Source organism: Cucurbita pepo, chromosome LG05, assembly GCF_002806865.2.
Source record: "Cucurbita pepo subsp. pepo cultivar mu-cu-16 chromosome LG05, ASM280686v2, whole genome shotgun sequence".
NCBI lineage: Eukaryota > Viridiplantae > Streptophyta > Magnoliopsida > Cucurbitales > Cucurbitaceae > Cucurbita > Cucurbita pepo.
Window position 1 is genome coordinate 2,908,542 of NC_036642.1, and position 24,028 is coordinate 2,932,569.

Here is a 24,028-nt window from a genome sequence, read left to right on the forward strand (position 1 = left end):
CCTCGATGCCACCTGGGACAATGAATATTAGTTAACTGGGACAAGGATTTGTAACGAACATTCCTCCGTCAGAATGAGGGACACGGAATATTCTCCCTTACTAAAATATTAGTTTGATTGTACAATTGTGGTCAAAGGAATTATTTTTCTATTATTAAGCTAAATTATATATATATATATATCGACCCTCATTTTAAAAAATAAAAGTTGCAAGTTTAACGGCTAAGATACTAAAAGTAAATCAAATGTTCGGTTGGAGAGTGAAACGAATATCTTTTTTAATAAGAGTATGGAAACCTCTCCCTAATAGACACATTTTAAAATAGTGAGGCTAACGGTGATATGTAACGGACCAAAGCGGACAATATCTACTAGTAGTGGGCTTAAGCTATTACAAACGGTATCAAAGCTTAAGCTATTACAAACGGTATCAAAGCTAGACACTAGGTGGTGTGCCAAAAACCGGGTAGTGGAGGAAGACCTCCCAAGGATAAGAGACATAGGGCTAAACAGAGAGCCGAGGATCTTTTGTGTATAATCCTGCATAATCTCGGATGTTATCAGTTTCGGTATGTAGATCAAATGATACAATGCGAGCAAAAGTTCCTAGATTAATGGCAATATAGAACCACATATAAGTTATCATGCTTGCTTGTAAAATCTCACATTGGTTGGAGAGGAAAACGAAACCAAAACGAAACATTCTTTATAAAGGGGTGGAAACCTATCCTTAGTAGACGCGTTTAAAAAAATGGAGCATGCAACCCATGTGATAAGTTCCTGACAGTAGAATCAAACACGTGAGATAAGAGTTCCTTTGGCAAATGGTAAGAGCCTAAAGTGGTGTCGAAGAATCTGTGTATTGGTTCAAATGATTGCTCATTCGATGCTGAAATCAGGCACTCATATAATAGCAGAGAATCATATTAGCAACCAAATCATGGATCACAATTCAAGTCTTAACACACTCACAAGTACATAATAGTCGAGATAGCAACATTGTTTTGAAACTAAAAAGAACACTGTTTGAAATCTATGGAGTCTGTTCTTTACACAAGGTAAGAATTGGGGAGGTTGATGGAATAAAGCATTCCAAGGACTTAACTAGAACTAAGGTCCAAATGGCTAACTTATATCATCCATCTCCTTTTCGTTTAGTTTAAGCAACAACCACAAGAACAAAGCCAAGAATGATTTGCCGCCTGACAGAAAACTGCCAGGGAACGTAGCCCCACAAATAACCAAGGGGTACCCCGTATTTTCGCAACCAGGTGGTTCATTTGATTGCAAGACGCCTCTGTGCGGCCTGATTTTCTGAGATACTTCCTCGTTGCTGTCCCGAGCAGTCTCCATCTTCACCTCTCTCGCCAGAGAGTAAAGCATATGAAGAAGCTTGGAAGCTACTGTAATTATGAAAATGGCTATTGCCATTCACATAACTACGAGCTTCATATGACTCATGCAACTGGGCTCTTGCTTCTTGTTGACTATTGGAGGAATTCCAGGTTTCAGCCAAGGCACCAGGCACAGCCTCAGAACCAGACGAACTAGACGATATAGCTTGACCAGAACCAGATTCCTTGCTCTTCATAGTAGAGCTCAAAGATTTAGCTTCATTTTTCTTGGCAAAACGTCCACCGGTACCCCTCGCCCGTCTCATGGCATGCTGGTGACGAGATTCATGAAGATATGGCTGATCAACATTACACACAAGCTAAATATTAGAGATACTTCAGAAAACATACAGAACTAACAACCAGCCAACCCTCAATGACATTTGATTTTTGAAATCTAACCCGGCCAGTATAGAGCATTCAAAAACTAATCTAAGTCAGCCAAGCCATATTTGTCTCAACGGGTAATGAACTAACTATTAAGAACTACATACAACAAAAAAGAAATCGTGAAATTTTGAAAGACCTGCTTCGCCTCAGTAGAATTCTACTTAAATTAGTGAGTCGACCATACACGGTCACCACATCACTCAACATGAAATGTAACAAAGGCTCCGAGTTCAAAAATTAAAAGCTTTGAATCTAAATCAGCTGTATATACGGATACCATTTATGGTATACCTTCCGTTGACCTCCAGTCTATATATGTTACTTCTCTCCTTCGAATATTTATAATCAAATTTGCAGCATATGGAAGAATGAACTTCAAGAAAAATAAAGTACAATTAAGAAAGTCTTTATAGATTCCCAGATACCCAGATACCTAAAACATATATAAGAGACAAGCCGTAGTACATCAAAGAAAACTATCTGAATTTTGAATAGCAATCGTACCTTTCTAACTTTTATCAGTTTGTTCTCAACCTCTGCTTTAGCACGTGCTTGTCTTCGCCTTAGAATTCCTTGATACTGTTTGGCATTCACAAAAACTGGCTCCTGTGCCACCTCAAGGGGCAAAGCCATTCTAGCATGTGGCATCCCAATAAAAGGAGGATAACCCTACAATATGAAATACTTGTCAGGGGCAAACTTACAGGCATAATCACTCTAGAATCTCTTCCACAAAACTGGAAATTTTCAATTAGTTCGCGTTCACCAGATACTCGTATGTTATTTTACTTACGATAGTTTGAGAAAGTGAAAATCTGGACAAGGAACATAATGAAGTTCCTGGATAATTGAAAAGGTAAAAGCAAAAGAAAAAACATAAAAGTGGAGGAGGCAGAAAGGAAAAGTACCATCAAAATTACCCAGGGCTAGAATATATATATATATATAGAGAGAGAGAGAGAGAGAGAGCTAAAAATTAGTGTATATGGTGCAAAAATTACCAGTAAGATGTACATATATATGCATATTCATATCATCGCCTGATCTTTATAATTTTAACCTACATACCATAGGTTGATGCCCATATGCAGCCATAAGTCCAGCATAATAAGGATCCTGATATTGGTTTGATGCACATGCCTGAAAAAGATTCAACAAAAACTAGTAATTCCACAAAATTCAAAAGCATCTCAAATCTGATGCGTTTCAAAGAACCAATCTTGTTCAATATTCAAAAACTGGATTCCGAGAGCAAGAAGGATGTCTCTAAGGTAAGGAGGAAATCAACAAGACTATAGCAGAAGCTTACAATAGAGTGGCCTACAAGTTCAAGCTGAGGAGGTTGTGTGATACATCCACCATGCACTCTAGGTGCAGTAGAAACAGCATGCTGATTGTTGTGCTGACCTTGCCCATAACTTGCAGCTGAATTTGATAATAACATGTTCGTTAACAATCCAATAAGGTTAAATTATCCTCAGCTTCCAAGATTATGTGCAATAATTCCAATTCACAACTAGAAAGGCTAAAAACAATAAACTCCTTTTTTTGAACTATAGCATGATTTGGCCAGTAAAAATGCCTAGTTGAGGGCCATACCTTGTGTTTCTTTCGTGGTGTCATCATCATCATCATCTTCATTCAAATCAGCATTTGACATTGACTGGCCATCATTAGATTCTGAGGCACCATTAGTACATTCCAGTGAGGGTGAATTGGACACATTCCCTCCTGTTGCTGACGGAGAGATAGGATTGTACCCAATACTACGCCACCAAGGTTCAGAATAACTACCAGTCTGCTGCATATTCGGTGGTTCAGATTCCACTTGATTCACACTTTTAGACTTGAACTGCATACCTTCTAAACAAATATATATACGTTAGAAAAGATAAAAGAATGGAGTCGCCTAGAATTCACATAATATGCAAAACAAATTGTTGGATAAACAGAGAACCAGCCGTCACCCTGTGATAAAAGAATTGAAAAGAAGATGTTAAAAGGAAACGGGGAAAAAGGAAGCATCGTTCGTTTAAAAACCTAAGAAACTTTCCCAGAGCATGCTTTAACTTAATCCAATCCCTGTACAGAGCATTGCTCATTATTCTTTTGAATGAAGCTTATGACCTTACGAAAGCAAAATGCTCTACACCTTTAATATCTTCAGGCCTTCCCAGCTAAGCTGGTAACTTAACATCAATTGTTGGGTTCTATGATTCGGAAGACAGAAACCAAATAAGTTTCTATTTTGTGCTTGAAGAATTTTGGAATCGTGAATGCTCGATTTACGTCAGCTAAATCACATCTTGGAACTCCTAAACTTTTAATTTTGAAGAGATAAAAGTGTAGCATATCTAACAAACTCAAAAACAGAAAGCCAAGATCATCCATAATCTTTAATCCAAAACATAAACCAATTCCTGTAATGTTGAGTGGAGATCAATTGCAGGATAATATTGATGAACCCTCCATAAACGCTCCAGACAATTATCAAATCATAATTCAGTATCTGAAATTAAAATCTTCTCCCCTCTCTACATAAGTTCTCTTTGACATTTAAGCTGGGTATACCAGTGATCCACATGCAAGGGCAGGGGGTAACTAAAAGAGTTATATAGATAACGTTCACTTCAATATTCAGCTCGTTTTCTAGACGACTGACATTCCAACCTAATTTGCACGGCATCTAAAGTAAACAAGAAAACAGAAAAACAATTTTCAGGACCGCGCCGCAAGTTGACTCAAACAATCCGAATTCGGCAATTCAGGATTGCGCGAACCATAATCCCCACATGCAGACAATAAACAGAACCCAATGCTAAAAAAAAGTGGGATAGATAGCAAAAACAACAAAATACGACGGCGCGAGTTCATTTTTGAAAAAACATGAGCAAAAATCGCCCGAACTCATAACTTCTAAATTCCCATCGAGATCCTAATTCCACTCTATTCTCTAAACAAAGAAAACCAACCAAGTGAACTCTAGTGATCCAAATTTCCATATCCTAGTCGCATGAATCCAGAAAGCAAAGCTGGCCCAATTCCATGCAACGAGAACAATACTCGAACATAAACAAAAACCAAAGGGAAGAGACGGAAAAGAACCGAATTAAGAAAACCCTAGAGTAATTTTAGGTATCGAAAAGAAGAGAGAAGGGAAACAGAATCTCGCAAAATGAAGTTAAGAGGAAAGAGAGGAACTCACCTGGAGAGAAAATTGAGGAAATCCGAAGCGCTGGATTCAGGAAGAAGACGGTGGGAATCTCCGAGATAAAGAAAAACAGAAAGGGATGAAGAGAAATTGAAGAGTCAATCAAGTTCTTCAGCGATTCTCATAGTTTATTAAAGCACTGTTAATTAGAGCGCAAAAACAAAGACCCTTTTCTGGCAGCTCAAATTCAAGAGCTACGGCTACTGTTACCTCACCCACTGCGGGACCCGACTTCAGTTCCAGCTACTCTTCCACCAGCAACCGCCCCTTCCAGTTTCAAACTACGAGATTCTTCCAAGTCGACGCCTTTGAGTTGAGACGAGCAAAACCGGGTAAAGCAGGTTCCCAGTTGACGTGAGTCGTGAGCTAAGGAATATCACGGACGGGTGAGGTTAGGGAAATTTGTTTTTCAGGATAAAAAGAGGGAAATGGGATAATATATTTTGACCCACGTGACACGCACTTGACGAGCAAAGTCCGGGAAACGCTTGGCGCAAATGTGGGGACCACCTCTTTAAAGCATCGACAGCAGCGCATGCCACGTATCCCATCTTTTTAATGTATTTTGTTTTCAACCGTTGTTACTCATCTTGCCAATCCTCTCATATCACCCGCCGGTCATTTTATCATCAGGTTAGTTATTTTATGTGCCACTTCATTCTTTTTTATTCCAAAAAAAAAATAATAATAATAAAACAACAAATTAAAAGAAAATTATATAATGACAATTTTATAACTTCATAACTTTATTATTTCTAAGATGAAATTTATTTCATTTTATTATTATTATTATTATTATTATTATTTTGCTACATTATAAAACAAGATATATTAAAATATTCAATAATGTCATGAGGGTGAAAGTGGGAAAAATAATAATTATGAGATGTACTAACAAAGAATGTTAATAATTGAATGTGTGACACGTGGCATCATCTAAGTGGCTAAAGTTTATTGGAGTTCATATAAGCATGCCTTTGTACCTAGAAATCATGATTGGGTGCTCTAGCAAAGTCCCCAAAGGCCTCAGCTTAATTATGGGGAGTAATCCAAAGGTCACTTTGAGTTATGATTCAATAAATATTAAATTTACTCTTTTAATCACACCTCTTCGGATAATCTATAGGGGAAATTGCCAATAATTAGTCAAATATAGGGGTATAAAAGACTTTTCATATAGAGTGGTATGTGTGAAATTACCAATGGGTCCCTTTATAACAAAAAAAACCCCTAATTTTATCTTGCATCTAATATCTCGTGCCAATTTTACCTGTTTCGCTCATGCACTCACCATCACCTTCATTGCTAGTCGATGACAATTTCAGCTTCAACAGCAATGGGACGCAACTACTCTGGCTTTGAAAATGATAAGCGATGATGGAGACGACGACCTCTACGCAGACCTCTGTTTTATTGAGAGTTTTGAAACGTTTATAAAGAAAATAAAATAAAAAGGTAATATGCATTTTTTAAATAAACAAATAAAATTTTAAGTCATTTTTGCTTCCATATATGGGATAGGGTCGAATCATGGGCTGAAAGAACGAAAATGAAACGTGGGCCGCGGCTACTACTAGATGAGGCCCATTAGAGATACAAGGCTTTCAGACGTTGCTTTCTACTTTCCCAAAATATCTCATACCAATTGAAATAATATTCTTGATTATAAACCTATTATCCTTCTCTAAATTAGCCAATGTGGGATTTCATCAAACATTATTAATTTTAAATCTTAAATTTAAATCAATTTATGGAAAAAAAAATAGAAATTTAAGTTTTTTCTAAACGGATAATATTAATTAATGAGACAAATTTACTTAGTTATATAAGAAGAAGATGTTCATAAATAATTTACAACTAAATAAATTTATTTAATGATGATTAATCCCCACTCTCTGTTCTAATTACAATTTGTATTACAAATATTGCATAAACATTGGTAGATTAAACTCAAATTATTAATTTACCCAACTTATTTAATTAACAAATAGATTAGACTTTGTAGGCTAATACAAACATTTCCCAACGCAATCACATGTGCATATATTCTTGGGGGTTTTTTGGAATATAATCGGGTTTATCAATTGCTAATTTAAGGATGGTAACATTATTATTTTATATGGTTGACCACTAAAAAGCTGACTACTTCATTTAAGACACGATTCTTTTATATGTATAAAATATTCGTATATGATTCACTTCCCATACTTAAAAACCCGAGAGTATATATCTTAATCAATTGAGATATTTACAGTATTTTTATTCTTATATGATATATTAGCGCTAAATTAATAAAAATATATATAAATTTTTAATTTTTTTTTTAATAATACTTTTAAACTTAATATATATATATATATATAATTTTCATACCATTTTACTAAAAGAAATAATTAAAAATGCCCTTAAAAAATACTAATAAAATTTTTAATATTAAAATAATTCTCTCTCTGTATTCTAAAAGATTGTGCCAAAAACACATGTGGGGCTTACATAGTGTCATAATTTTTTTTTAATTTTTATTTATAAATAAATATGAAAAATGGGGAAATTTGAAGAAAAAAATAAATAAAAAAGAAAGTTTTTGAGAGGGCGACGGGGAAGCCGCACGAGTTAAGTTCATTGGATTCTCTTACACTGTTTGGATGAGGTTAGTTTCAGTTCAGACAAATAATAATAATGATACTTTTCAGAATAATAATGATAATAATAATAATAAGTTAAAATAAAATAAATAATACCCTTTGGTACATTATTATTTAATTTTTTTTTTTTTAAATATATGATATAAAAACATTTTAGCAAAAATATATTAATTAAAAAATAGCTATTTTAAATTTTCACTCCACAATTTTATAATTACGTTAGAAAAAGAAATTAGTTAAAAAAAAAAAAAAAAAAAAACCAAACTTTNTTTAAAATGCAAATTCCACGTGGAAAATGGGAATTTTTTTTGAAGTATTGACGTGTTGTCACACTCAAATTCTTGTGTACAGGTGGAATGTATGGAGTAAAGGGAAACAGAGCACCTGCGCTCTGAGTCACAGCAGCCTTCTGGTGGCCAATACGGCGACGTTTCGCTTTGTCATCATCTTCTTCATCCGTCACTCTTGGAATCTGCACCGTCACCATGGCTGGCTACTATCAAAACCCTAAACCCATAAAGAAAGAAAGAAAGAAAGAAACAGAGCAGCATGAAAATGGCAGCCACCATTGACCCATTTCAAACTAAAGAGACCCACTGGTTGACAATTGAGATTATCACACCCCAAAAGTTGTGTGGTGTGGGACAGGTTCGAACCCTACACAACACAGTCCATAATTCATAATAAAATTATATTAATGGTAATATTACAGAGCAAACATATTTTAGCCTGAAATTCACACACAAAAAGAAGAAACCCAAACTTATTCAAATTGATATCTAATGAAGAAGAGGAGAAAAATTAAGAAGTGGGTTTTGATTGAAATGTCTGTAAAAGTTGTATGAACATGCGAGCTTTGATTAATGATGTTTTTGAGCTTCAAACTGAAATGTCCGGTCGGGCGATGAAGAAGAAGAGCTCTAATTCCGGAGGGGCAAAAAAGGCAATTGGCGATCGCCGGAAGGAACAATCGGAGATGGGTCTTTGCTTCTTCGGCCCCGGTGGACATGTCAGAATCTCCGGGATTCTGAATCTCTCTGCTTTTGGCGTGCTGTAGCCGCCGCCGTCGTCGTCAGGGAATTGAACGACGTCGTTCTGTGGCGGAGGAATCTGGTTCTGTGGCTGCTGTGGCTTCTTCGTGGTTGTCTTCTTGATTTTCTTATTCAGCTTGGAGGTGCGTATATTTCTTCTGGGTCTTGTCGCCATTTTCGCTCCTGAAGGTGCCATTTGGAAGGAATTTGGTAATTGGTCGATTGAGTAGCAGAGGGATTTGACAAAGCGGAACAAAACAAAAAACAAGACCAACCAACAGCCAACAAGCAGCAACAACAACAACGTTAGGAAACAAAATAGAAGGTGTTATTGGTAAAGGAACAGGGTTCTGTAAAATGGGGTTCTGCAAAGACTAAAGCTTTCAGAAGGGATTTCAGAGAATTTTGAAGATACCCATTGAAGAGAAGGATTGGCGTTCAAAACCCCCACAAAGCCCTAGAGAGAGAAAGAGGAGAGAGAGGAAGGGAAAGGGGGGTTCGCATTCACAAGTGTGCTCGTGTTCGTCTCGAGCTCATTATAAGCATAGAGAATCAGGGTAGGCTGCCCGCTACCCGAGGCAAATAATCAGTGAGAGAGAGAAAGGAGGGAGATAGAGTTCAAATTTTTAGGCACCCTTCTTGGGATTACTCCTAATTTGATTAGTTCAAATTAGGGCTTGGGCTGCCCGCTGGGAATCAATTTTTAGGTAAATAATTTATTATTTATTTCTATAAAAATAAAAATAAAAATCAAATGAAAAATAAAATTAAAATAAAAATCTTGTACTTTATAGCTTCTCTTTAAGAAGCAGTTAAAAGAATGTGTGTTGGTGATGTAGGATAATTGTGAATTTTATTATTATAATATCTGTGGTGAAAATATAAATTCTTTAATTATTCGTGAAAAAATATTGGGTATAAATATTTATTTAATGCCGCCAATATTACTTTTGTAGATAGATGTCATATTAAAAATAAAATAAAAAAGATGATAATAATAATAGTAAATAAATAAATAAATAAATGATGAGACTTATTTTTATTATTATTATTTTTTTAATACAATATTAATTAAATACATATTATTAATCCAAATTCCTATGTCCTTTTCCAAATTTTCATCTTTTCAATTTAAACTTTATCCGAGGAAAATCTGTCTAGGTTTCAGTTTTGAAAAAACAAATGAAATGTTAGCTAACAGATACAGTGGCCCATCTTTCTCACTCGACCCTTCAACTTTAATTTAAACACAGAAATATGATGGAGATTATAAGCCACCAACTACAGCGTCTACCCAGAGGAATGGTTAATACATATAGAGAACCCTTCTAACCAAATTCTTTTCACAAATTTATGCAGACCGAGCGATGCGTGCGACCTGCTCGTCTGGCTAACAATGGTCCTGGAAAGTAGAGAGAATGTATGGTCACCATAAGAACACAACCAAACTTGGCTCCTATTCACTTCTAACTCCTCCATAAACCTCATTACTCCAAAACCAAACCAAAACAACGTAGTAATTGAAGAAAACACAGTGAATAGAATAGAATAGCTGGTGTCACCGTCCTCTGGCGATAGCTTCGTCTAGCTCTTCTTGGGATGACGGGAACAACTCTATGTAACGGCTACCTAGTGTCATTCTATCCTTGGACATTGCTGCTTTCGAGTCTTGCTCGTTTGCGAATTCGACAAATGCTTCCCCACTTGGCCTTCCTTCTGAATTCAGTGTTAGATGAATCACGTCTTCTGATAAGATAAAACCTTTGAAGAAGTCCAGTATGTCATCCTTGCCTGCTGAATATGGCAGTCCTCTCAAACGTAATATACCTGTGTGTTCGGTGAAGTCTTTCACCTCATCGTTTAATTTCAACCTGGGTGCAGTTCTTCTTGGCGAACCACCCCGGGCATCGAAAACTTCATTTGCTACCGCCTTGTAGTATTCCTGTCGATTACTCCTGAAAATCTCAACATATCTCCTGCCCATGTTTTGCCTATTCCTTTGAAGGGCAAAATCAACCTGCAGAGGATAACCCAAAACACAAAAACCTTCCCCTGTGAATTTGCCATTCTTGTGGACGAAAATAATGTCAACTATGTCCAGACCATGAAAGAACTCAGCAACATCAGTTTCCATGCAATCGAAGGGAAGACCCCGTAGTCTGACAACGGGAAACGGTGGTGGCTGACCAACATATGCATAAGGACTTGTATTATACATAAACCCGGCACCCGGAGAAGTCCCATAATAAGAAGATCCCTGATCAACTATCCTTTGACGCTTTGCACCCATTTCACGACCGTCAACACCATCAGCAAATGAACTTCAATCCGAACAAAAACAGAAACCTCATCAATATTCCATCCAAGAGAGAAAAAAAATCGATGTATCAAATATAAGAAAAATATCCACACTTCTCCCACTCATTGGTATGCAGACAACGAAGAGATACTCCTACACGCATCTATTAACTAGCAGACAATTTCCTTGGCTATAAGAATATAGACCTGCTAGTTTGAGTTTCTCGTAAAACAAATGTGGGTAAACTTTCAGTATTTTCCAAACACACTAAATAAATACAGAAAATGGCAGACGCTTCAGCAAAGGACTACATTAAAGTTGATCATCAACACAAACAGCTATAATTGACGAAAAGATTATTTCATCCTCTTTCACAGTTCAGGATTATCAAAAAAACTTTTAATCAAGAGTGTTGCTCCAGTGGTTAGGCGCAAAATCGAGCAAAGGAAAAGATGGCTGTGCACATTATCCATCAGTTTGAAGATTAAAAAGAAAAGAGGACTGCAATCTTGCTTGCAACTTTTCAAAGGTGTTCAATACTCTCCAATATGTATCCATAAGAAGCGTTAAATCTTTTTGGTAATCTTTCTCTTCCAAATGCAATTTACCATAGTTTTTTGAATGGCTGGACATGAGATAACAAGGTGGTGAAAAGAAACTTGCAGGACATGTTTCCACATATGTCCAAGCTCCAAATTTCTCTTGGTTTCCATGCAGAATGGCCTAAATACGCTAAATTCCTAGAAAAGTTCTAAAAAGTTTAGGACTTCCTCATCCTTGAGATGTCTTCAAAAACCCAGGTTCCAGGCCATTGTGTCTTTAATCCTGACAGCTAGCTCTCTATCTGCATTAGTTTCTCACAGTAGTATAGACGTGTGAGGGTAATCCGCAAGTAAGGTGTCAGTGTCAGGGTTCGGGGTCAGCAATTCTCCCAAGACCAAATTCTCTCTTGAAATTCACTGGAGGGTTGAACATTTGGGTGCTGGAAGTTTTATCAAGGGGAGAGCATCATATTTACTAGAAAAGACCTTGTGATAGAGAGAATTTGGTTCGTTTGACTCAATGTCACGTTAAAATGAGGACCAAATTACGATAGATTACATAGCCAATACCCAAATCTCTTTTGAAAATACCAGGAAGCTGTGGAATGATACAAATTGACACAAGCCATTGATAATAGAAATTGACACAAGGTGGAAGTCAATTTTAAAAAGCCAATTAAAGTGGCTCATCCTTAGCGAACATTTTAGAGACAGTTCCTATTGACATTATATTTAAACTAGCCATGGATAATAGAAATCCGAGAACTAAGAAAAATTGTGGTTCGACTGTTTCTAGCAGGATTTCGAAATTTTGTCAATACCCTTAGGGATGTACAGGAAGTCAAGGGGAATATGCTCTTCTGCCTCCTCTAGATGGGTACACACTTGTTATGGATTTCAATTCATTCTTCCTTCCTTCTTCATTCACACTGATAGTGGAATTTCTATTTTAGCCTTCTTGCCCTTTCCTCATTATCTAATCTCTTTCCCACAGGTGAAAAAACCAAGCGCATATTTCCCATTGTAAAACAAGTCTCATATATTGTTAAGACAATAAAAATTAAAGCTCAGGCATTCCCAATACCTAAACTAATTGATGACAATTCAACAACCCAGTCTTCGAAACCATATAAACTAGCCAACTAATCATCCAACCACTTAGAGTCACTGAAACAATAAACTGAAAATATCCAAAATTTTCAAGTTAAAACTTCGGGTTTATTTTGCTTTGCTAGTTCATCCATACATCACATGAAATTGCCTCTACGCATCCGGTTGTGCAAAGCATTTACAAAGCGATAAGAACCTAGAAGAACAAAATCCACGCATACACGATCATACCCGTAATCGGAGATTCGAAATTAACAAAATAAGCCTATAAACAATTCTAATCCAATAAAAGAAAGAACGGAACACTCAGAGTGAATGAAGAAGAAAACACACGGTACGTAAGAATAATTAGTGAAAAGAAGCTTGGAATCCTCATCAATTTAGAAATACACAGAAAGTAGAGAGAAACGAAGCGATTGGAACCCCAAATCGGCGTGAAAATACAAGAATTATGGGGAAAAGAATCGTAGAAATAGGAAGAAGTTAAGAATAGGGATCAGGGGAAGAGAAAACTTACCCTCGATAGAACATGGTGGCGCTGATAGGGGGGGGATGCCCAGTTGTTGATGTCGAAGCGGCAGGCGTCGCAACATCAGTTGAATTGTGAAATCTGAATCCAAATTGCGAAGTAAATATTAAATAAGCGTGAGAAGCTGAGACCTCACTGCGCCTGAATGGACCCGTACCCTTCCTTTTTCGTTCCCGACAGGCCCATCAAATTTGAGTAGAAGGATAAACACAATTTCCAAAAATTAAATGGTTATAAAAAAATATTTAAAATTTAATTATAAAAATGTTGTTAGACGAACACGACTTGGTATGATATTATCCACTTTAACGTAACATAGACTAAATATAGATTTATAATTTTCAATTTTTTTTTTAAAGATTAGGATAAAATAGAAAGACGGGCTGAAGCCCACCTAGAATTTGGGCCTCGTGGGCTCAGTGTGGTTGAAAAGTTCGAATGGGTTACTTGGACCATGCTGCCACGTGCGAGCCGAATTTGACTCACGTGACCTTCCGTATCCATTTTCCACGTTGAGATTAGTGAATACGGTTCCTGCTAACAGAAAATATGAATCTCTACAGTTCACGCATTTTACAGCCGCGTGAACATCACTTTTCAAGCTCCAAACTTGTTTACCTGTGTATGAGACTATGAACGAGACAATGAAAGAAAATTGAATGTAATTTTACGCGCGAATATGCGCGTGGATCATTGAAGAATAGCTCTATGAAACGTGTCAAGACTGAAAAAGAACATTCAAAATTGTCCAGCGTGGCTAAGAATCCGCCAGATTCCACGCTACACGTCGGTTAAAGAATGCTCTAGATCTTCTAACTTTTAAAATTATTTTCTAAAAATTAAAAGAATAAAAACCACAATTTTTCTTAGCTGGATAGAAAATTTTAACGGGTATATATTATATTAAAAAAATAGTCATATAAGTATGAAATTTATAAGGATAATTAATTGGTTAGATAAAAGTGTCGGATGATGAAAGTCCACGTCTACTAATTTGCTAATTTAGAGAATGATCATGGTTTTATAATTAAAAAATATTTTCTCCATTCGTTTGAAACCTTTTGGTGAAATCCAAAGCAAAGCCACGAGAGCTAATACTTAAAGTGTACAATATCATATCATTACGAAGAATCGTGTTCATCTAATATGGTATCAGAGCTATGTCCTAAACTTAGTCGTGCCAATAGATTGGCATACCCTCAAATGTCGAACAAAGGACTCCAAAAGAAAAGGAGTCGAGCCTCCTCGAAGGCATAGTAAAAAATGACTAAGACTTCAAAAGAAAAAGGAGTCGAGCGTCGATTAAGGGGAGGCATGTTTTGTTCGAGGAGAGGTGTTGGATGATGAAAGTCCCACGTCGGCTAATTTAGGGAATGAAGAATACTTTCTCCATTGGTTTGAAGCATTTTGGGGGAGACTAAAGAAAAACCATGAGAACTAATGCTCTAAATAGACAATATCATACTATTGTGTAGGATCGTGTTCACCTAATAAAAAGATTTAAAAAAAATATTATTGGAGTTTAAAAAAAGAATGTAATAATGAAGAAAAAAACCAGTAAAAATATAATTTCAATTCGAAAAAAATAAGATTATTGCATGGATAATCTAGGACCTCAAAAAAAACGTGTGGTTTGTGTTGGCAGTTGGCAGTTGGCACGAAAAAAACAAGATGAAGCAAGAAAAACACAACAGCAAAAATCACGGACACACGTGCCGCCAAGAATCTGAAACCAAATTGAACTCTGGAAGTTCCAGTTTCTCACGGTAGGTGAATCTTTGACTCAATCCCCCCTGCCCATTTCTTCTTCTCCTTTATATTCCATCAATTGCTATATTGCGCCTCCCACAATCTCCCTTCCTTCTCTCAACGTTTCTTCTCCACAATGGTGGGAGCTTTCTTCCTTGTGGCTACAACACCGGTGGTGGACTCATCGCCGGTTACCAATATGAGTCTCACAACTGGTGGACATTTGGTTCTGCCCACTAAATCTAAGCTTAAGAATCATTTGGCCGTGTCATCATCGGTGAGCTCGTTCGTGAATTCCGGCGGCCAGTGGCGGCTCTCCGCCGTTGGTGGCCACCGGAGGAATCTACGGAGGAAACGAAGGCTTGTTATTTCTAATGAATTTGCAGGGCAGTATGAGGATAGTTTTGATGATGTGAAAATGGTATGAACAGAACATGATATGACTGTTCTTGGATGGAAAATTTGTTGATGTTTTGATTTCCACGTGCAGCAAATACAGAATTATTTCACATTCAAAGCTGTGAAGACAGTTCTTAATCAGCTTTATGAGATGAATCCTACCCAATACAGATGGTTTTATGAGTAACTACTGAACCCTTTCACCTCACTTTCCTTAACTTCCTCGAAATCAATATAATCCACAATTTCTCTGTTTCTACCTCAACAGTTTTGTTGTGAATCACAAGCCTGGAGATGGGAAGCGTTTCATCCGCACCCTCGTAAAGGTACTATACTATTACGACCTCGGCTCACGGCTCAGATCAAAAGTTCAGAGGTTCGAATCTTTTATGTCTAAACAGAGATGAATATGATTAACAGGAGAAGCAGGATTTGGCTGAGAGAGTGATGGTAACAAGGCTTCATCTGTATAACAAATGGGTTAAGGTAAGAAGATTACAATTTGTTTGGTTGGAACCACTTTAAGAACACATATTGATAGTGATTTTCTGATATGGCGTAGAAATGTGATCATGCTGAAATATACAAAGAGATATCTGATGAGAACTTAGAGTTGATGCGAGAGCGACTAATGGAGACTGTGATATGGCCTTCAGATGAGTAGAGGTCTTAGAAGATTGGCAGACTAGGAGCTACTACATTATTTTGTTCTCATTTCTTTTACTATGGTTTCATTCTTATTCATATTGTTTCCACCAACTAATAAGAATTCTTACGTCCAATATTACAAAATCTGTGAATGTATGTATCGATCTTATTGAACATGTTGCTATCGACCCACGAGACATTTTGGATGATCAGGTTCACCTTATTGTGAGATCCCACGTTGGTTGGGAGAGGGGAACGAAACATTCCTTATAAAGGTGTGGAAACCTCTCCTCAGTAGATGTGTTTTAAAAACTGTGAGGCTGACAGCGATACGTAACGAGCCAAAGTGGATAATATCTACTTGCGGTGGGTTTGGGTTGTTACTAATGGTATTAGAGTCAAGACACTGGGTGGTGTGCTAGTGAGAACACTGGGCCCTCAAGGGGGTGGATTGTAAGATCTCACATTGGTCGGAGAGAGGAACGTAACATTCCTTGTAAAGGTGCAGAAACCTCTCCTTAGTAGACGTGTTTTAAAAAACGTGAGGCTGACAGTGATACATAACGGGTCAAAGCGGACAATATCTACTAGCGGTGGGTTTGGACGGTTACTAATGGTATTAGAGTCAGACACCGGATGGTGTGCTAGTGAGGAAACTGGGTCCTCAAGGGGGTGGATCGTAAAATCTCACATTGGTTGGAGAGAGGAACGAAACATTCCTTATAAAGGTGTGGAAACCTCTCCCTAGTAGACGTGTTTTAGAAACCGTGAGGCTGACGGCAATACGTTTTAAAAACCTCTGCTAACGGTGGGTTTGAGATGTAATTACACTTATCATATCTACTGTACTTGTGCATGGTGTGGATCATCGGTTGGTTGGTCGAGGTCAGTTTGTGACCCAAACTGACACTGAACCGACCAAGTTGGTTTGGAAACCAACGGGTTTTTCAGAAGGCTTATGTCGACGGATTAAATACGTTTATCATTAAGTTTTGGATTTGGATGAAAACTTTTAAAGTTTGGTTGATATCATTGGGTTTAAGAAAAAAAAACAAGATCACTTCCTATTTCACATGGATGTCATGTATCTAAATCATAATTTGTACACCAGCAAGTAGAATGGCAACCCATAAAAATAAGGAAGGATAATGAGAAGGTAGTACAAGATATACATACCGTTTGGTCGGCGGAAGAATCAAGATCATGTTGGTGGTGGAACCAGGCAATACCAACCGGGCTGTCATGACGTAGTCTACAATAGCGTTTTTCGGAAGTTATCGTATCTATTATTTCTTGTAGTGTAATTAGATTGCCACGAAGAAGGCAGCAAGAACAGCCCTTCCACGCTACAAGGAGCTCTTGGGAGATATCTGGGACTCCATGTCTAATCCTAATCTCAGCACAAGCCAAAAGCAGAGCCACTATGGTACGAGAATTGGGGCAGAATCCTCCCCATCGCACTCCATAAACAAGAACACTGCCTCTTTATAGTACGAACACACCACATATCCAGAAATCAAAGCGTTTCACGACACCATATCTCTTTCAGGCATTTCATCGAACACTTTACAGGCCTCTTCAACAAACCCACATTTACGATAAAAGCCGACCAATGCAGTCCGAACCCAAACATCTTTGATCAAATATGAATCCCGAATACAAGAATGAATACGTACCCCCTTGTCAAATGGGTTGAGCCTTCCCCAAGCCTCTAGAACAAGAGGTATTGTAGCAAAATCAGGTGCAATCCCAAGATGTTCTATCTAGGTATATTTTGAAAGAATGCCATGTCGTTTGAGACATTGTAACACTCTCATGCCTAGAAAAATATAACTCAGTGTCAGCCTCACAGTCTTAAACGTGTCTTGGTATTGAGAAATTTCTACACCCTTATAAGAAATGTTTCATTTCCCTCACCCGTGAGATCTCACAATCCACCCCCTTCGGGACCAGCATTCTCGCTGGCACACTGCTTGGTGTTTGGCTCTGATATCACTGTAGCCGCTCAAGTCGACCGCTAGTAGATATTGTCCGTTTTGGCCTTTAACCTCACAATTTTAAAATGGGTCTATTAGAGACAGATTTACACACGCATGTAATCTCACCCAAAATAAACCTTAAGATAAAAAATATATATATTATATATTTTTTACCAATAATAAAAAAAAATACATTTTTAAACAAATAGTTTCAAAGGAGAGGATTGCATATAACAAACAACCTGCATAAAATCTTGTAACACTGAACTGAACACTGTGATTTACAGCTACAAAACACTCGTACACTCGTACAAATCTTCTATGTTTTCTTGTCTTCTTGTTCAAGAACATGCTGTCTTCTCTTGTCTTTTCTGTACATGGTCTCTAAGCTTCAACTTTTTAAGGTTTTAAGCTGAATGTCCTGATGCAATCCAGCCTATATATGAAGGTATGGACATAAATGGAAGAAAAAAACATCATCCAACAGCTTATCCATGTCCTACAAACGACTTGGAATCTAGCTTTGGAGGAAATACCAAGGTCCTGTTCCCGTGCCGACCCTGTAAGCGAAGGTCAGTGCAGTTCAAAAACATAAGATTTTTGTAATGAACACCGCAATATAGTAGCTGATTTGTGATCGTTCGTTAACGAGTGTTGGATGACACGAGTTCGGATAGATAGAGTGTAGATGGAAGTACCTCCAGAATCCGGCTAGTGTTCGTAAGCTCATGTAGATGGTTAAGGCGACCCAGATACCGATGAATCCTTGAGTTGAGGAGAGAATGAACAAACAGAAGATGCTGATAATAGCCACCAGAACCTGGAGAGAAGGAATGTAAGTTTGGATGGTTAGATGATTAAAGCTCATCATTTAGCTCATCTAGAATTCATTTTAGGCTACGATCTTGTTCATTTTAGGCTCGAGTTACTATACGTATCATTGTTGTTAGGAACCACGGACCTCCATATTGGTATGATATTGTTCACTTTGAGCATAAGCTTTCGTGGCTTTGCTTTTGGTTTACCCAAAAGGTCTCATACCAATAAAGATACTGTTCCTTACTTATAAACTCATGATCAACCCCTTAATTAGCCGATGTGACACTCCTCTCCCAACAATCCTCAATCATCCTTCCCTCGAACAAAGTACACGATAAAGCCTCCCCTAAGACCTATGGAGCCCTCGAACAGCCTCCCCTAAGACATATGGAGCCCTCGAACAGCCTCCCCTAAGACCTATGGAGCCCTCGAATAGCCTCCCCTTAATCGAGACTCGACTCTTATTCTGAAGCCTTCGAACAAAGTACACCCTTTGTTCGACACTTGAGGATTCTATTGACATGGCTAAGTTAAGGGCATGGCTCTGATACCATGTCAGAAACCACGAACCTCCACAATTGTATGATATTGTCTACTTTGAGCATAAGCTCTCGTGGCTTTACTTTTGGTTTCCTCAAACGGCCTCATACAAATGAAGATAGTGTTCCTTACTTATAAACCCATGATCAACCCCTTATTTAGCCGATGTGGGACTCATCTCCCAACAATCCTCAACATTTGTAAGATCCCGACCATGACTAGATTTTAGGACAAGAACCAGCCACCATAGTTGTTTTTTGTATAATTGGTGAGTATGCAAACAGGGGGACTATGAACTCACCATGGAGTAAGCTGAGTACGCAAAATCAGAAGCTCCAAAGTTGATGCCATCAAAAACAAACGCCAAGGCATTGATTGGTTGCATAGCAGCAATAAACTGTACAGATTAAAACAAAATTCAGTTTTGGCTTCCGTTTGATATTGAAATGAGTGATTTATTCCTATAGTTTGCGTTGGCAGAGTTACAAGGTGACATACTGGAGTTCCTATGCCGATTAGGTGGAGGACATCGACGTCACTTGTAAATAACTTTGCCCCGAATGTCATCCCGGCTCCAACGAAGACTCCAAGCCCCAATCCCAGCAACAATCCCAGCTGCAGTATAGTTTACTATATATTAGAGAAACTCCCTTTACTAAAAGTAATTAGATCTCTCAAAAAACGATAGGAACCTGTAATACTCGTGATGCTGCAGTCGTTGCCTTATCATGGTCGTTTTGGGCAAATGCACTTGCTAGTATTGTCTGAAGAACAATAAGAACACTTAACATGATAGGCTTGTAGTTCTGAATACATATGCAAATGATTGAAAGAAATCTTTAACATACCTGCCCAGCAACAGCTAAGCCATCGGCAAGTAGAGACATTGCCAACCAGACCTGCAAGCAGACCTGAAATGCCGCCATTGATGTGGATCCTTGGCGTGCAGCCAGGGACGCAGCAAGCGTCACGCAGAACGTCACAGCAATGACTCTCATTAATAATAGAAAGCCTACAGAAGCATGAACATGGTTAATCAAATCTTCAGATTTTGCAGCATGCTTTACACAAATCTCTTACCATTTTTCAGAAACCGACTAAATTGCAAATGTTTGATACTGGGAGGTAAGAGATCAACTTGTCCCATTAATCTCCAAAAGAGTATCAGTGCTATTAGGTACCTACAAAATAAGAAGTAAATGTAAAAACAATAGCCAGAAAATGCTCGAGAAGTCGTGGAATCGACGTATAACATAACACTTACTGCGATATAACGTGTGCAATGGCTGCACCACTGACGCCTAAACGAAAAATGAATATGAATATTGGGTCTAGAATGATGTTTGTTGCATCTCCAGCCACTGATGAAGAACAAGGGGGGAAATATGAACATGGATAATTCAGAGGTTCCAAAAAGAAAAGGTGGTTTTAAGTATACCAGTTGCAAATAAAGGAGTTTTCGTGTCCTTAAAACCGCGAAAGACGCCTTGCATGGCCAAGGAGAGAAGAACTGCCGGGGCACCGAGTGACCGCAGTGTCAAGTATTGTTGTGCAGAAGTCATCATCGGCGAATCCTACGTTCATGTTATGCAGCAACAATCATGTACAAGAAAGGATTGAGGCATTAGTTTCAATAGGTAATACTTACTGACTTGACTCCCATGAAGTTTAGTAGAGGTTTTGCTCCAGATATCAAGAAAATGGCTTGTATGAGACCAAGAACACCGCCGATAACCAAAGCCGAAGAGGCCGATGGGATATATCTTCTTCCATTCTCTTCAGTTTTCCCTGTCAAGGATAACAAATGGAATCAGATGATGAATCAGAAGAACGTTGAGTAGTGGATGAAGGAATGCATACCATTGTGTGGGATCATCAATTTTGATTCATCATTTGTGAATAAACCTGTCTCCTTATCGTTATTATCCTTTGCTTCATTACAAGCACTTCCAATAGCATCTTCCTCAGCAACAAAAGATGTGGTGACACTAACAAGGGGGAAAATTGCAATTCTTGAAACTTGATTGAATAAAGCAATAGCAACTCCAACGGCAGCAAGCTCCACAGGACCTGCATCCATGATATAGCTATATGAACACGACCCTTGTTGAGAATTGTTGGGAGGGAGTCGCATATTAGCTAATTTAGGGATTGATCACGGGTTAATAAGTAAGGAATACATGTCCATTGGTATGAGGCCTTTTGGGGAAGCCCAAAGCAAAGTTACGAGAGCTTATGCTTAAAGTAGACAATATCATACAATTGTAGAGATCCGTGATTCCTAAAAATCTTGAAAAGAAAAGCAGAGTTACCTATTTGGCCAATGAATGCTGTGTCAACCAGAGAAGCTACAGGGTCAGCTGCCAAAGCTAGTGCGGCAGGCAAAGCAATCTGAGCTATTTCCCGACCAAGTTCATCCAACTTAAAGACATGTCTGTTCACAAAAAACAGAACAAGAAAGGAATTACCACGCATGAAAGAATGTTTCCTATTACAAACATAATGGATCATAATCCAGAAAGCTAAAAGACAGTCCCCCATTGAATCTGTGTCTAGAAAGCATAGCGAAACAAAGACAACAAAAAAGTTTGATAAATATTGAGCAGCTTCTTTACCTGGCATCCTTGAAGAAAATACGAATAGGCATTCTCGTTTTTTCCCAAGAGGGATAAGGATCATCTTCGTCAGACATGATCGAGAAGGCCATCCCCTGAACTGTTCGAAATCGATACCCAGAGCCTGCAGAAAAACGTCGATAATCCAATTGTTTCAAAACCCAACACAGAATATTGAAGTGGGTTTGAGCTCTAAGTGAAAACTTTGTTGGAACAAAGACAACATATATAAAGAAGAACTATGGAAAACTAACCCAGAGACAGAGTCTAAATTAACTTCTCCACCAAAAACAGCCTAACCTTTGGGCAAAACTTCCTAACTGGAGGCCCCTCATGGTCCACAATCCTTTAGACCAAAAAAGAAAACAAAAAAAAAAAATCAACCCAAAGTCTAAACAGATAAACCTCCTAAGAGACTCATGGTTGAAACATTGCCACCAAGACATTTCAAGTTGGGTACCTCAACTCCGACGGCGTGGAAGAAACCCCAATTCAAATTGGAAGCACGGAAGAAAGAGGGAAGAGGGTGTCTTTGTCTGAAGCCAGTTGCCAATTGAGGTATTGAAAAATTGGTTTGATTAGTAGGAGCCTGTGAGGGTCGGAGGCGAAGAGGACGAGTTTGTTGGTCAGTTGACGAAGAGAAGCAAATGGAAGTGAGGCATTCGTTGGCGTTGGCGTTGGCGTTGGCGGGCAAAAGGCAAGCGGCAAAGGGAAGAGGCCTCAAGTGTCCTTCCCGCTAAGGAAAAGCGGCCAGTGTTCGATACCGAATTTCACCGCCGGTAATTTACCTATAATTTCCTTGCATTTATTAACAATTATAAGCTAATTTAAGAATGCTTTGAAAATATTTAAAATATTGACTGTTCAAAAGACTCTCTTACCCCCAATCAACCTAACCTAATTGGTACTATTAACGTTTGGATATCAATTTATTTAAATTAAATTAATATTAAATCAATATAAAATTTATAGTTAATTTTAATATATATATATATTTTTTATGATATAGTTAATATGTATATAATTAAATTAATATTCCAGAGTTAGCTAACTTATTTCTACTACAGACCAAGTCGTAGATTAAGGTGTTCTAAATGCAACCGTTCATCTCGACTCATCATCTTAATTTTCAATAACATGATCTCCACGCTTCTACGTCTATTTGATATATTCAGCTTAAATCAAAATTCAGTTTAAAAATATTTCAAAATTTAATTAAATAAATATTTTCACAGAAATATATGAAGCAATAAATAGCAGTAAAAATGAACACAATTTAAACAAATCAGTTTGTTGTTAGAGCCTAATTACGTTTACGGAAAGTTAAAAAAATTGTGTTTTTAACCATAAAATAATAGTAAATAAAAATGTAAAACATTGATGAAATTTTATATTTCGAATGGCTTGGGACAATGACACGTGTCGAGAAGTTATTGCTGTTACAAAAAGTGACGGAATAAGATTCAATGGTGGATAACCGCCAAGTTCTGTAGTGAAAAGACTATAATAGCCCTATAATTTGTGCAATTCGGGAATATTTTGACCAATTTTTAACTTTTTTTTGTAATTCAAAAAATAAAGACACGTGTCGGGAAATTATTGCGGTTACAAAAAGTGACGGAATAAGATTCAATGGTGGATAACCGCCAAGTCTGTAGTGAAAAGACTATAATAGCCCCATAATTTGTGCAATTTGTAATTTTTTTTTTTTGTAATTCAAAAAATAATTATAATTATAAGATAAATATTCGAACCAACCAGAAGTATTCCAAAATTCAATTTTTACGCGATGTTTCTCGAACACCACCAATATTCGAATAATAAAAATAAAAAGCATCAAATTATATAAAAGAATTAAATGCCTAAATTTTCAAGCTTGGAAGAATAATATGTAATAGTACGTAAGAATTGTATTATATTTATTTGAGTGACATTTTAAAAAAAAATATAATAATGCAAAGTTTAAGAACTTATATTAAAAAAAAATGCTAAAGTTAGTCTAAAAAGTAGAAAATATAAGTGCACGGTGCTTTTGAGTGGCCACTAATTTTCATATTTTAATGTACACGGACTTGGCAAATCTACTGGCACTTAGGTTCAACCCAATCAAACCAGAACCACGAAAATA

The 24,028-nt window shown here is 37.4% G+C and overlaps 5 protein-coding genes across 6 annotated transcripts; 1 reads left to right on the forward strand and 4 right to left on the reverse strand.

Annotated features, from left to right (window-relative positions):
- Nucleotides 1–903: 903 nt before the first annotated feature.
- On the reverse strand, nucleotides 904–5,195 carry LOC111795591 (nuclear transcription factor Y subunit A-1-like). 2 transcript variants are annotated; one of them, XM_023678105.1, is made up of 6 exons: nucleotides 4,990–5,195; nucleotides 3,384–3,644; nucleotides 3,094–3,209; nucleotides 2,853–2,924; nucleotides 2,289–2,453; nucleotides 904–1,693 (listed from the first exon to the last, which is right to left on the reverse strand). In XM_023678105.1, exons 2-6 carry the CDS (start codon nucleotides 3,640–3,642, stop codon nucleotides 1,277–1,279), a joined length of 1,029 nt encoding a protein of 342 aa, XP_023533873.1. In that variant the 5' UTR covers nucleotides 3,643–3,644; nucleotides 4,990–5,195; the 3' UTR covers nucleotides 904–1,276. The 2 variants fall into 2 exon arrangements, with proteins under 2 accessions (XP_023533873.1, XP_023533872.1); XM_023678104.1 differs by having other exon boundaries at nucleotides 3,384–3,647; nucleotides 4,990–5,192.
- A 3,324-nt stretch (nucleotides 5,196–8,519) lies between these two features.
- Nucleotides 8,520–8,846, reverse strand: LOC111795007 (cyclin-dependent protein kinase inhibitor SMR13-like). Its single transcript, XM_023677229.1, has one exon. The coding sequence runs from the start codon at nucleotides 8,844–8,846 to the stop codon at nucleotides 8,520–8,522; it is 327 nt and encodes a 108-aa protein (XP_023532997.1).
- Nucleotides 8,847–9,887: 1,041 nt separating this feature from the next.
- LOC111796194 (heterogeneous nuclear ribonucleoprotein F-like) lies at nucleotides 9,888–13,253 on the reverse strand. The gene is made up of 2 exons (XM_023678935.1): nucleotides 13,140–13,253; nucleotides 9,888–10,992 (listed from the first exon to the last, which is right to left on the reverse strand). The coding sequence occupies exons 1-2, from the start codon at nucleotides 13,151–13,153 to the stop codon at nucleotides 10,230–10,232; spliced, it is 777 nt and encodes a 258-aa protein (XP_023534703.1). The 5' UTR covers nucleotides 13,154–13,253; the 3' UTR covers nucleotides 9,888–10,229.
- A 1,499-nt stretch (nucleotides 13,254–14,752) lies between these two features.
- Nucleotides 14,753–16,123, forward strand: LOC111795773 (chaperonin-like RbcX protein 2, chloroplastic). Its single transcript, XM_023678350.1, has 5 exons — nucleotides 14,753–15,321; nucleotides 15,391–15,482; nucleotides 15,568–15,625; nucleotides 15,720–15,785; nucleotides 15,862–16,123. Exons 1-5 carry the CDS (start codon nucleotides 15,037–15,039, stop codon nucleotides 15,961–15,963), a joined length of 603 nt encoding a protein of 200 aa, XP_023534118.1. The 5' UTR covers nucleotides 14,753–15,036; the 3' UTR covers nucleotides 15,964–16,123.
- Nucleotides 16,124–18,155: 2,032 nt separating this feature from the next.
- LOC111794675 (protein DETOXIFICATION 42-like) lies at nucleotides 18,156–22,769 on the reverse strand. Its single transcript, XM_023676782.1, has 15 exons — nucleotides 22,361–22,769; nucleotides 22,155–22,246; nucleotides 21,901–22,024; nucleotides 21,598–21,719; nucleotides 21,146–21,355; nucleotides 20,934–21,073; nucleotides 20,724–20,859; nucleotides 20,550–20,646; nucleotides 20,366–20,466; nucleotides 20,134–20,297; nucleotides 19,978–20,049; nucleotides 19,784–19,900; nucleotides 19,587–19,682; nucleotides 18,625–18,746; nucleotides 18,156–18,486 (listed from the first exon to the last, which is right to left on the reverse strand). Exons 3-15 carry the CDS (start codon nucleotides 21,990–21,992, stop codon nucleotides 18,444–18,446), a joined length of 1,512 nt encoding a protein of 503 aa, XP_023532550.1. The 5' UTR covers nucleotides 21,993–22,024; nucleotides 22,155–22,246; nucleotides 22,361–22,769; the 3' UTR covers nucleotides 18,156–18,443.
- Nucleotides 22,770–24,028: the final 1,259 nt, after the last annotated feature.

Coding starts and splice junctions, on each gene's coding strand:
- LOC111795591 (XM_023678105.1), bottom strand. CDS start 3,642: ATGCAGTTCAAGTCTAAAAGTGTGAATCAAGTGGAATCTGAACCACCG. Junction 2,925..3,093: donor AACTTGTAGGCCACTCTATT/GTAAGCTTCTGC, acceptor AATCTTTTTCAG/GCATGTGCATCAAACCAATA. Junction 2,454..2,852: donor CATATGGGCATCAACCTATG/GTATGTAGGTTA, acceptor TTCATATTGTAG/GGTTATCCTCCTTTTATTGG.
- LOC111795007 (XM_023677229.1), bottom strand. CDS start 8,846: ATGGCGACAAGACCCAGAAGAAATATACGCACCTCCAAGCTGAATAAG.
- LOC111795773 (XM_023678350.1), top strand. CDS start 15,037: ATGGTGGGAGCTTTCTTCCTTGTGGCTACAACACCGGTGGTGGACTCA. Junction 15,483..15,567: donor CAATACAGATGGTTTTATGA/GTAACTACTGAA, acceptor CTACCTCAACAG/TTTTGTTGTGAATCACAAGC. Junction 15,786..15,861: donor TGTATAACAAATGGGTTAAG/GTAAGAAGATTA, acceptor GATATGGCGTAG/AAATGTGATCATGCTGAAAT.
- LOC111794675 (XM_023676782.1), bottom strand. CDS start 21,992: ATGGCCTTCTCGATCATGTCTGACGAAGATGATCCTTATCCCTCTTGG. Junction 20,467..20,549: donor ATTGCACACGTTATATCGCA/GTAAGTGTTATG, acceptor CTTATTTTGTAG/GTACCTAATAGCACTGATAC. Junction 18,747..19,586: donor CGTACTCAGCTTACTCCATG/GTGAGTTCATAG, acceptor CCTTCTCTCCAG/GTTCTGGTGGCTATTATCAG.